Genomic DNA, 12,045 nt, shown 5'->3' on the forward strand with positions numbered 1-12,045 from the left:
CTCTACTGTCGTGTCTAATGTTTGAGTATTTGTAGAATAAATCGGCCAAACCCAGATAGAGATGTGATTAAAGTTTACTTGGTAACAGGAAGTGAGTAAATGCAGTATTTTCCTAGTGAGTGCTGGTGAATCTTCTCCTCTGTGCTCTGCCTCCGACCATCTCTCCTCCGTCAGTAATCCTCCTGCAGCAGAGCGCCGTCGGCCGAGGTTACTGAGGATGGATTCTACGATCCACATGATCCACATCTATATTGACTCTTACCAAAGAAACAGGCTGAATTCAGACGGAGCTCAGGTTAGGGAATGAGATACATATAGAAAAAGGGGCTGTGTAGTTTGGCTTTCTTTTCTTCTTCTCTGTTTGACCTGTCTGTTGATTTTCCTGGAGCGGTCGTCTGCAGCAGAAAGCATTAAAGCTGCAGATTTCACCGTAACAATCACTGCATGATAGGACTGCAAGATTACGGCACAAAGCATCATCGAAATCTTTTCATTGAAATTTAGATCAGGATTATCAAACAAGATTTCTCAGTGATTTTATGCCTGCATCTCATGTTTAACACTGAAACCAAGCTGTAAATGAAAATCTTTAAGTTAAAGAGAGTATAACTATAGTAGATATATTTACTAAAAGATAAGTAAACGCTGAACATTTTCACAGTGATTGATAAAAACAGCCGCACCCAGCGCAGGAACCTACTGATCATCATCTCTCATTATCTCCAGGAAGGCTTTCAGTGATTCTCCTCAAACGCTGCACCAATGTTCACTAGTAGGAAAGGATGACCTGATTTTATTTAGGGGGTTAAAGGTCAAGGGGAAAGGTCTTTATGCCTTGTAATATTTGTACCAAAGGAAACAGACAGGCCTCTCTATTTCACACACATCTCACTGTCAAACCGTAAACTTAAAAAGTATTTACAGTAAATACAGGCCAAAATATTAAACCAACATAAGCCGAGATTTACAGACAACACAGCTGATATAGACTGATATTTACAGCTGATATAGACTGATATTTACAGCTGATATAGACTGATATTTACAGCTGATATAGACTGATATTTACAGCTGATATAGACTGATATTTACAGCTGATATAGACTGATATTTACAGCTGATATAGACTGATATTAAACCTATGGTATTTAGTTTTGTAAAGAAAATAAAGTTTATCACTTTTACTCAAACTTTTAGAAATATTCACAACAGTTAAAGTTAAATCACAGCTTTATTTGCTATAATTTCACCAAGAATTCATAAATATTTTGCTATTATCGTGTTTTGAAGCTTGTTGAAAATCGATACATTTCCATCATAATGATTGATGATTTCAAAGCACTTAAAAAATAAAAACGAGGCCGACATTGACATAACAAGATAAAGGTTTGGAGGAGTAATGAATCCATCAGAAGTTCCAGGTAAAGTCCTGCACAGGTGTTAAATTATTAGAGTCGGTGGAAGGGAAGGATGAGCTGCAGAGGAGTGAGGGTTCCTCCCTCTTCCTCTAAATTCCACTAAAATATTTGCAACTTTTTCCCTTCCCGTGTTTTGGGCGATTGTTTGACATTTATTTCATTTGCAGCTGACGATTTTTGATCCTTCAAACCAAAAAGGACCCGGTGCTGGGTGTCTTAGCTTTCTGCTTCTGAGTCTAATGTTCTGGTTTAGTGACGAGCCCAGTCTGCTGCAGCATTTCCTGGAGTTGTTGCCCGGTGCGGAGGTTGGGGTAAACAGTGATTTAAAATGACAGAGCACATCAGACAGGAATGAGTCCATCAGTCGTTACAGGAAGACTCTTGCACAATGTCTGAATGTTGAAATATTCTGGCAGCATCCGCACGAGATGGACGAGGAGAGGAGAGCGGGCCTCTCCCTTTAGTCCAAACACTGCAGACATGTTTGTCACTGCTCTCTTCTCTTTGGGTTAGAAATGTGACGGAACATTTTAACATTTTAAAGAGTCCGTATTTACCGTCAGAAACTATAAATCAATCTGGTTAATCAATACAGTGATCAGTTCCTGTCCTGATCAGGACATTTATCATCATTACTCCTCTGATAATTCTGCCGAAGCCTCTCTGAGGCAGACAGCTCCTCATGCTGCTTTTATTTCCCTTCAATGAACTACAACTCCCATGAGGCCATGGGTCATGTCATGTTTAACGTTGCTGTTTTAGGAGCTTTGCAGGAGTTTGTCTGCAGATGCTGTTTCATATTAGGACAGTGGTGGGCAAACAGTGGCCTGGGGGCCCCGTGTGGCCCCCCTTCCTCACTCGATGTGTCCAAGGAGACGGTTCTAAATATTGTCAAACGTTCACGCACAAGGGCCAAACGTTAAAATAGAAGCCATCATCTCTGATAATTCTGCAGGTCTGTGCACGGCCTCGTGCTGGAGCCTGGGGTTCAAATCCTCCACCGCAGATGTGACGTGTTTTCATCGTGTTGAAAATTTGATGACGTTTACGGTTGACTCATTGGAGCGAGGAGGGGGCCGCATGAGCTGCAAGGAGCCCTCCACTGAATGAAACAATGCTGGGCAATTCCTTGTTTTATTTATGCACAAAACTGCAGATGAACTCCTGCACTAACAGCGGGGTTTGACAGAAGGGGCTCCACAGCCTCATGGGAAATGTAGTCCATTATGAATGGGAATAAAGAGCAGAAATATGACCCCAAGAGAGCAGGTCAAGTGTTTTCAGTGCACCACAATTTAAGATTTCAGCACAATACTGACAAAAATCACAACAAAATTCATGTCCGAGACGGCCAACAGTGGACATCTTCTTTTCTTTAATATGCAAACATTTCAGAAAAACTCCTACACACTGAAACTGCACATTTATGATAGCAAGGAGAGAGGCTGCAGCCGTTCCACTCAGTTTTCTAAATGTCGCCGACATATTTGTGTGATTTACAGAGATCATAAATACGAGTGATCATGAAGGTTCAGCCGTTTAGGAGACGCCGACCAGGGCTGCACCTAAAATCATCATCACCATTATTTACATGATGTGAGATTGTGAGTATTGAACGGGATTTTATCACATTGACGTCTCTAGAATTGATCAAACTTCTGCTGCCGTGGTTGGAGGAGGAATTTATTGATGTGTTGTGATGAGGATCATGTTTATGTTTTATGGAACAGTTCCCGTCTCATTTTAAACACAGGTGTTTTAGCAGGACTAAAGAAACTAGAAATACCCTGATATTGTGTCTACCGCTCTGACTTCTGCAGCGCTGGTATTGCACATTTATGAGGGTTTCCCTCGCTGCGACATCACCGCCGTCTTTGTGCAGGAACTGACCTGAAACTGTTGGTGAATAAGGCAGAAATCTAAGACGTCTACTTCTGTTGCAGTGGTGTTGGAGCAGCTAGTGAAATGCTGTGATTTTTGTCAGTATTGCATCTTAAATTGTATTTTGGTGACACACACGATGTAAACCACAAATCCCACAAGGCCAAAGGTCTCTTCATGTTGAACACAGATGTCTTCTGCAGGAGTTTGTCTGCACTTTTTCCTTATTTGAATCAAAAATTGCCCAAAAGTGATTGTCAACAGCTCAGAGTCCTGCTGCAGCTGAATGACACACATACCAGGGTTCCTCGCTCCGATATGGCTGCTGTCTTTGTGCAGGAGTTTGTAAGTGTAGCAGTAAAAGGCCTCATATTTCTACTTCTGCTGCCAGTATTAATGCAAACACTGGTATGCTGTGATTTTCATCAGTATTGCATCAAAACTGTGGTGAGGTGACACTAAATTCTGATCATGTTTCTGTTCTTCATTCCCCTTTATAATGAACTACACTTCCCATAAGGCCACTTCATGTCAAACAGAAATGTTTCTGCAGGAGTCCGTCTGCAGTTTCTGCTTTAAAAACAACTGTGACTCCTGCTGCCGTGGTACTGGGCTTCTCTGACTCTAACATCATTAATGTTGTGTGTGTGCAGTTATCTGTTTGTCAGTGTGTGTGAAACTGTGACTCCTGCTGCCGTGGTACTGGGCTTCTCTGACTCTAACATCATTAATGTTGTGTGTGTGCAGTTATCTGTTTGTCAGTGTGTGTGAAACTGTGACTCCTGCTGCCGTGGTACTGGGCTTCTCTGACTCTAACCTAGCCCGTGTTTCTGTGCAGCAGTTTTCCTGGAGTCGTTAGTAAAAAAGGCCGAGTCTCTGAATCTCTATTCTCCAGGACAGTTTTAAAGATGTGCTTTTATTAGGGCTGTAGTCAACCAAAGAAAAACTTGGTCGACTAAAATCGCACCAGATAATCAATGAATCGATCGGTCGTGGGACGGACCAAAAAAAAACCCTTCATGTAATTTCTACGTCAGATGTCTCTGACAGTGTAGTCAGTGCATTTAGGTGGTAATTAAAATTCAAAATGAACTTAAAAATCCGATGATTTTTGCAGTCTAACCTTTTATTGGAATTAAATAATCATGCTTTTTAACAAAACGTTGCCACACCGCAGGTGACAGGTGCTGGTGGGAGGGTCCTAGTGACGTTGTTTTGACTCTCTGGGGATTTAACCTGTAACAATTACCCTTAAAGGCACCAGTAAATTATTATTGAATAGTTATAGTCATTATATTTTATAACACTAGATAACTGAAAAAATAAAAACACATGATGCCTCCCTTCTCACCCCCGCAAAATAAAAATGGATTCTTCCAATTAAAGTAGCACGTGTGATTGTTCGACCAATTGGATTTTGGTTGGACATGAGATCACTGACCAATTAATCGACCAATCAACTTGAGGCTGTCAGCCTTAGCTGCTATTTTATCAGATTAACCCCTTAAAGCCTGTTGATACATACTTTTATGATACCTCTATCTGATCAATATGATCAATAAATTACTAAAAAAACCTTCTGAATACAATTTTAAAAAATTGTTGTTGTTTTTGTATTTCAGTAGAAAGAAGTATTAATATATTTATTAGTTTCTATTATTGATATAAAACCACATTTCATATATTTATTAATATATTTATTAGTTCAAAGGACAGGAAAGGTTGCTCTGACTGTAGTATGTGATTGTTGGTCTCTGATAGAAAGGTTGTTCTGACTGTAGTATGTGATTGTTGGTCTCTGATAGAAAGGTTGTTCTGACTGTAGTATGTGATTGTTGGTCTCTGATAGAAAGGTTGTTCTGACTGTAGTATGTGATTGTTGGTCTCTGATAGAAAGGTTGTTCTGACTGTAGTATGTGATTGTTGGTCTCTGATAGAAAGGTTGTTCTGACTGTAGTATCTGATTGTTGGTCTCTGATAGAAAGGTTGTTCTGACTGTAATATCTGATTGTTGGTCTCTGATAGAAAGGTTGTTCTGACTGTAGTATCTGATTGTTGGTCTCTGATAGAAAGGTTGTTCTGACTGTAATATCTGATTGTTGGTCTCTGATAGAAAGGTTGCTCTGACTGTAGTATCTGATTGTTGGTCTCTGATAGAAAGGTTGTTCTGACTGTAGTATCTGATTGTTGGTCTCTGATAGAAAGGTTGTTCTGACTGTAATATCTGATTGTTGGTCTCTGATAGAAAGGTTGTTCTGACTGTAATATCTGATTGTTGGTCTCTGATAGAAAGGTTGTTCTGACTGTAATATCTGATTGTTGGTCTCTGATAGAAAGGTTGTTCTGACTGTAGTATCTGATTGTTGGTCTCTGATAGAAAGGTTGTTCTGACTGTAGTATCTGATTGTTGGTCTCTGATAGAAAGGTTGTTCTGACTGTAGTATCTGATTGTTGGTCTCTGATAGAAAGGTTGTTCTGACTGTAGTATGTGATTGTTGGTCTCTGATAGAAAGGTTGTTCTGACTGTAGTATGTGATTGTTGGTCTCTGATAGAAAGGTTGTTCTGACTGTAGTATCTGATTGTTGGTCTCTGATAGAAAGGTTGTTCTGACTGTAATATCTGATTGTTGGTCTCTGATAGAAAGGTTGTTCTGACTGTAGTATCTGATTGTTGGTCTCTGATAGAAAGGTTGTTCTGACTGTAATATCTGATTGTTGGTCTCTGATAGAAAGGTTGCTCTGACTGTAGTATCTGATTGTTGGTCTCTGATAGAAAGGTTGTTCTGACTGTAGTATCTGATTGTTGGTCTCTGATAGAAAGGTTGTTCTGACTGTAATATCTGATTGTTGGTCTCTGATAGAAAGGTTGTTCTGACTGTAATATCTGATTGTTGGTCTCTGATAGAAAGGTTGTTCTGACTGTAATATCTGATTGTTGGTCTCTGATAGAAAGGTTGTTCTGACTGTAGTATCTGATTGTTGGTCTCTGATAGAAAGGTTGTTCTGACTGTAGTATCTGATTGTTGGTCTCTGATAGAAAGGTTGTTCTGACTGTAGTATCTGATTGTTGGTCTCTGATAGAAAGGTTGTTCTGACTGTAGTATCTGATTGTTGGTCTCTGATAGAAAGGTTGTTCTGACTGTAGTATCTGATTGTTGGTCTCTGATAGAAAGGTTGTTCTGACTGTAGTATCTGATTGTTGGTCTCTGATAGAAAGGTTGTTCTGACTGTAGTATCTGATTGTTGGTCTCTGATAGAAAGGTTGTTCTGACTGTAATATCTGATTGTTGGTCTCTGATAGAAAGGTTGTTCTGACTGTAGTATCTGATTGTTGGTCTCTGATAGAAAGGTTGTTCTGACTGTAATATCTGATTGTTGGTCTCTGATAGAAAGGTTGCTCTGACTGTAGTATCTGATTGTTGGTCTCTGATAGAAAGGTTGCTCTGACTGTAGTATCTGATTGTTGGTCTCTGATAGAAAGGTTGTTCTGACTGTAGTATCTGATTGTTGGTCTCTGATAGAAAGGTTGTTCTGACTGTAGTATCTGATTGTTGGTCTCTGATAGAAAGGTTGTTCTGACTGTAGTATCTGATTGTTGGTCTCTGATAGAAAGGTTGCTCTGACTGTAGTATCTGATTGTTGGTCTCTGATAGAAAGGTTGCTCTGACTGTAGTATCTGATTGTTGGTCTCTGATAGAAAGGTTGCTCTGACTGTAGTATCTGATTGTTGGTCTCTGATGGAAAGGTTGCTCTGACTGTAGTATCTGATTGTTGGTCTCTGATAGAAAGGTTGTTCTGACTGTAGTATCTGATTGTTGGTCTCTGATAGAAAGGTTGCTCTGACTGTAGTATCTGATTGTTGGTCTCTGATAGAAAGGTTGTTCTGACTGTAATATCTGATTGTTGGTCTCTGATAGAAAGGTTTCTCTGACTGTAGTATCTGATTGTTGGTCTCTGATAGAAAGGTTGCTCTGACTGTAGTATCTGATTGTTGGTCTCTGATAGAAAGGTTGTTCTGACTGTAGTATCTGATTGTTGGTCTCTGATAGAAAGGTTGCTCTGACTGTAGTATCTGATTGTTGGTCTCTGATAGAAAGGTTGTTCTGACTGTAATATCTGATTGTTGGTCTCTGATAGAAAGGTTTCTCTGACTGTAGTATCTGATTGTTGGTCTCTGATAGAAAGGTTGCTCTGACTGTAGTATCTGATTGTTGGTCTCTGATAGAAAGGTTGCTCTGACTGTAGTATCTGATTGTTGGTCTCTGATAGAAAGGTTGTTCTGACTGTAATATCTGATTGTTGGTCTCTGATAGAAAGGTTGCTCTGACTGTAGTATCTGATTGTTGGTCTCTGATAGAAAGGTTGTTCTGACTGTAGTATCTGATTGTTGGTCTCTGATAGAAAGGTTGTTCTGACTGTAGTATCTGATTGTTGGTCTCTGATAGAAAGGTTGCTCTGACTGTAGTATCTGATTGTTGGTCTCTGATAGAAAGGTTGTTCTGACTGTAGTATCTGATTGTTGGTCTCTGATAGAAAGGTTGTTCTGACTGTAGTATCTGATTGTTGGTCTCTGATAGAAAGGTTGTTCTGACTGTAGTATCTGATTGTTGGTCTCTTTAATCTCTAATATTCTAGAACTCTCGCCGTGAACCAGCCTGTTTCGGTCGGTCTCCCGGTGTCGGTAAAGTTTCCTCGGAGAGGAGGAAGAGGAGGAGGAGGAGGAGGAGGAGGAGGAGGAGGAGATTTTCCAGCTGGAAACTTGGATGCCGACACTCAGAAACAACTCCCCTGTTCTCCCCCCTCCTCCTCCCCCTCAGAGACCCAAACTCACCCCCTCAGACCCCCACAGCCCTTACCTTTGAAGGTGTCCGCCCGCGCGCCCGTTAGTCCCGTTAGTCCCAGTGTTCCCAGTAAGAGCGCGAGCAGCAAAGTTCCCGTTCGCTCCATGTTTCACACCGAGACCCTCCGGAGCGCGAGAGGGAAACTAACGGAGAAGTCCGACTCACTTCTCCTCCTCCTCCTCGTTCCTCTGCTCCTTCTTTTTCTTCTTCTTCTTCTACTCTCCCTGTTTTCCCGCCGTCGGCCACACTCACGCGCACTCACACACACTCGGTGTGACTCTCGGTTTGTGTCTGCTTTCTTTTGCTCCGTTTCTCCTCAGACCGGAGAGAGAGAGAGAGAGAGAGAGAGAGAGAGAGAGACTCCGTTTACCGAGCAGCCGGTGACGTCACAGGGGGCGAGAGACTTTAGGGGGGGCACGAGCGAGGGAGAGAGAGGAATGTGACAAATATACGATCTTTGTTCCGATCGGTTTTATTATGTTCGGATTTAAAAAACTTTTTCACTTCCGTTTCTCCAACTTTATTTAAAAAGGCTTTAACAGCGGCTATGTCAGTGTAGTTAGTTTTAATTTTAGCCTTCTTTACTGGTGTCTGAGTGTTTCTGTTCCCTCCTCTCTTCCCTTTTAGAAATGATGTTCAGTGATTTCAGAGTATTTGAAGCTTTATCTAAATCAGTCTTAGTTATTTTATCACGGCTGGAAGAAGAAGAGCTATTTTATAAAGCTATAAATATTCAGGCATATTTTAGACACCAGATGTGGAGAGAAATGTCTACACCAGAGTCTTACCTGGTCAGGTATCAGCAACTAAAGAGATATCATGAAAATGTTCATACATTTCCAATTTTATATTAAAAAAAAAAAAATTTAAAAGAGAGACAGGATAAAACAGAGATGTTTAAAGGTCCCAGTATTTAGGCTTTTATTTTGAAATGAGAAATCCAAAGTGAGACTGTTTAACAGGATAAAACAAAGATGTTTAAAGGTCCCAGTATTTAGGCTTTTATTTTGAAATGAGAAATCCAAAGTGAGACTGTTTAACAGGATAAAACAAAGATGTTTAAAGGTCCCAGTATTTAGGCTTTTATTTTGAAATGAGAAATCCAAAGTGAGACTGTTTAACAGGATAAAACAAAGATGTTTAAAGGTCCCAGTATTTAGGCTTTTATTTTGAAATGAGAAATCCAAAGTGAGACTGTTTAACAGGATAAAACAAAGATGTTTAAAGGTCCCAGTATTTAGGCTTTTATTTTGAAATGAGAAATCCAAAGTGAGACTGTTTAACAGGATAAAACAAAGATGTTTAAAGGTCCCAGTATTTAGGCTTTTATTTTGAAATGAGAAATCCAAAGTGAGACTGTTTAACAGGATAAAACAAAGATGCTTAAAGGTCCCAGTATTTAGGCTTTTATTTTGAAATGAGAAATCCAAAGTGAGACTGTTTAACAGGATAAAACAAAGATGTTTAAAGGTCCCAGTATTTAGGCTTTTATTTTGAAATGAGAAATCCAAAGTGAGACTGTTTAACAGGATAAAACAAAGATGCTTAAAGGTCCCAGTATTTAGGCTTTTATTTTGAAATGAGAAATCCAAAGTGAGACTGTTTAATAGGATAAAACAAAGATGGCGCCACCTGTGTTCAGATTAAAATATGAATCAAAGAAACAGAAAAAGTTTTCCATTTTTAGTTTTTCAAAATAAACGTATAAACAAAAACAGTTGACATTATTGTGAAGAACAGCAAGATCAAAGGCGGGAACACTGGTGATTTAACATTCTTTTCCCATACATGTGACCTGCTGCAGATGTTTGGAAAACAGAATGTTACGTCGCCAATGTTCCGTTCTTTGGTCTTCCTTTTTTGATTGGAACAAAAAGAAAATGATAAAATATGACCATTTTTATATTTAGTTTTATTTTTGGAAAACAAAAAAAACCCGTTGATTTTTAGTTTTCTGTTGTTTTTTGTTTCCCTTTTTAACATGAATCGTCTGAAATGGCCCATAAATTCACCGTGGTCATGTTTTATTTTCCTATTTTCAAACAGTAGAAACAGCTTGTTTCTTGATTTTGTATTTTTTATTTCAAATATAAAGCTGAAAAATACACTGACTTTAAGAAAGCAAACCCTGCACAGGGACACGCATGCGTCTTATTTTACTCCAATTTCCTGAGAAAGCCTGGAAATTTAGTCATTCCTCTAGGAATTTCCTTGTTATCTTTGGAAAACTGGCTCTATTATCCAAAGAAAAGGGGATGAATAGGTGGAAATCTTGAGACAAATTCTAAAATGTACTCGTCATCATAGGTAAACCTCAAAAATACATGTATGAGTTCACTGTAAGGCCACCTAGGGCTTCCGTACACAGACTTTTTGCCACACATTTAGGACCCGCTCTAAAGAGCTTCACGACCCACATTCAGGTCCTGACCCACCAGTTGAGAACCACAGGTCTGAGCAGCACACGGGACGGTTTCCCTCGTTCCAACATTTCCTATTTTTCTGAATAACTTTACCTGCGATCGTTGGTCATTCAGGCAGTAAAGTGCCTGATATGGAGTCTGACTTTGGTTTTTAGTAGAGAGGTGTCAGTGTTTGATTTTAATCATGTCAGAGTCTGATAATCCAGAACCATGAAATCCTAGAACTGAGACCACATGATGAATTGACTTAATAATCATTCATTTAACCCAGTCAAATATTCTCTCCTGTTTATTCTTGCTGTCCATGAGTTTATTTAAGACTCATCCCAAATGAAGGCCGGCTCACTCAGTGAAAAAGCCACTGATGTTAGAGGAAGTTTAATGGAGCACCAGTTCAAATGTGAGATTATAGGAACACTGAAACACTCTGTGCTCTCTAACACAGCATCTGTTCTTAAAGCCTGTTCAAGGTTTTCCCGCTCACATGACGAGCTGCAGACCTCTGAACCACCGCTGCATACATGCAGAGGTTTGGAGTCACAACACTGCCCCCTGCTGGACAAAACTCTCAGCTCTTACTGTATGTGTTCTACTGTGAAGATTTTTCTGCTCAAATAACAGATCAGACTGAAGACAGCTGCTCTTCATGAGCTAAAGTCAGTCAGAGGGCGAGAACCCAATATTCAGAAGCATTTCCTCTCAGGTACCAAAGCCAGACAGCTACTGGACTTACACAAAGGGTCAGTCCAAATTCTCCAACAGCCAACAATCCTTCAGAAGAGCTTCACAACTCCAGTACGCCTAATCATGCAGAACTGGTATCCTTCTTCAAACCAAACCAGACCAGTTATAGAAAAGAATGCAAACTCTCTGACTATTAGAACACAATACCAGCAATATTTATTCATCTTGACTGTCTGTTTGTTGATACTTCTGGTAAAGTGGGTGGAGCTGGGGCAAGGGTTCCCCTCACTCATCACCAGTTCCACCCACTTTACCAAAGACCACCAACTGTGGCCTACGATTGGGCACAAATAGAGATAAAAATCCTCCAACATCCCCCGCTTATAAAACATTCCATCCTCTGCCTTAAAGATTATCTCAACAAACCTTATAAAACATTCCATCCTCTGCCTTTAAGATTATCTCAACAAACCTTATAAAACATTCCATCCTCTGCCTTAAAGATTATCTCAACAAACCTTATAAAACATTCCATCCTCTGCCTTAAAGATTATCTCAACAAACCTTATAAAACATTCCATCCTCTGCCTTAAAGATTATCTCAACAAACCTTATAAAACATTCCATCCTCTGCCATAAAGATTATTTCATCAAAGCTTATAAAACATTCCATCCTCAGCAATAAAGATGATGTCATCAAAGCTTATAAAACATTCCATCCTCACCTTAAAGATGATGTCACCAAAGCTTATGAAACATTCCATCCTCACCTTAAAGTTGGTGTCATCAAAGCTTATA

The 12,045-nt window shown here is 39.7% G+C and overlaps 1 protein-coding gene across 6 annotated transcripts in view; it reads right to left on the reverse strand.

Moving 5' to 3' along the window:
• The window catches only part of LOC121527731 (receptor-type tyrosine-protein phosphatase mu-like), a 262,989-nt gene extending 254,540 nt beyond the window's left edge, over nucleotides 1–8,449 (reverse strand). For all 6 annotated transcript variants that reach the window (XM_041814762.1, XM_041814761.1, XM_041814760.1 and 3 more), the window contains exon 1: nucleotides 8,156–8,449. In XM_041814762.1, coding sequence (XP_041670696.1) covers nucleotides 8,156–8,246 — 91 coding nt within the window. In that variant the 5' untranslated portion in view covers nucleotides 8,247–8,449. The remainder of the gene's footprint in view (nucleotides 1–8,155) is intronic.
• Nucleotides 8,450–12,045: the final 3,596 nt, after the last annotated feature.

Source organism: Cheilinus undulatus, linkage group 19 (assembly GCF_018320785.1).
Source record: "Cheilinus undulatus linkage group 19, ASM1832078v1, whole genome shotgun sequence".
In the NCBI taxonomy this organism is placed as follows: Eukaryota; Metazoa; Chordata; class Actinopteri; order Labriformes; family Labridae; genus Cheilinus; species Cheilinus undulatus.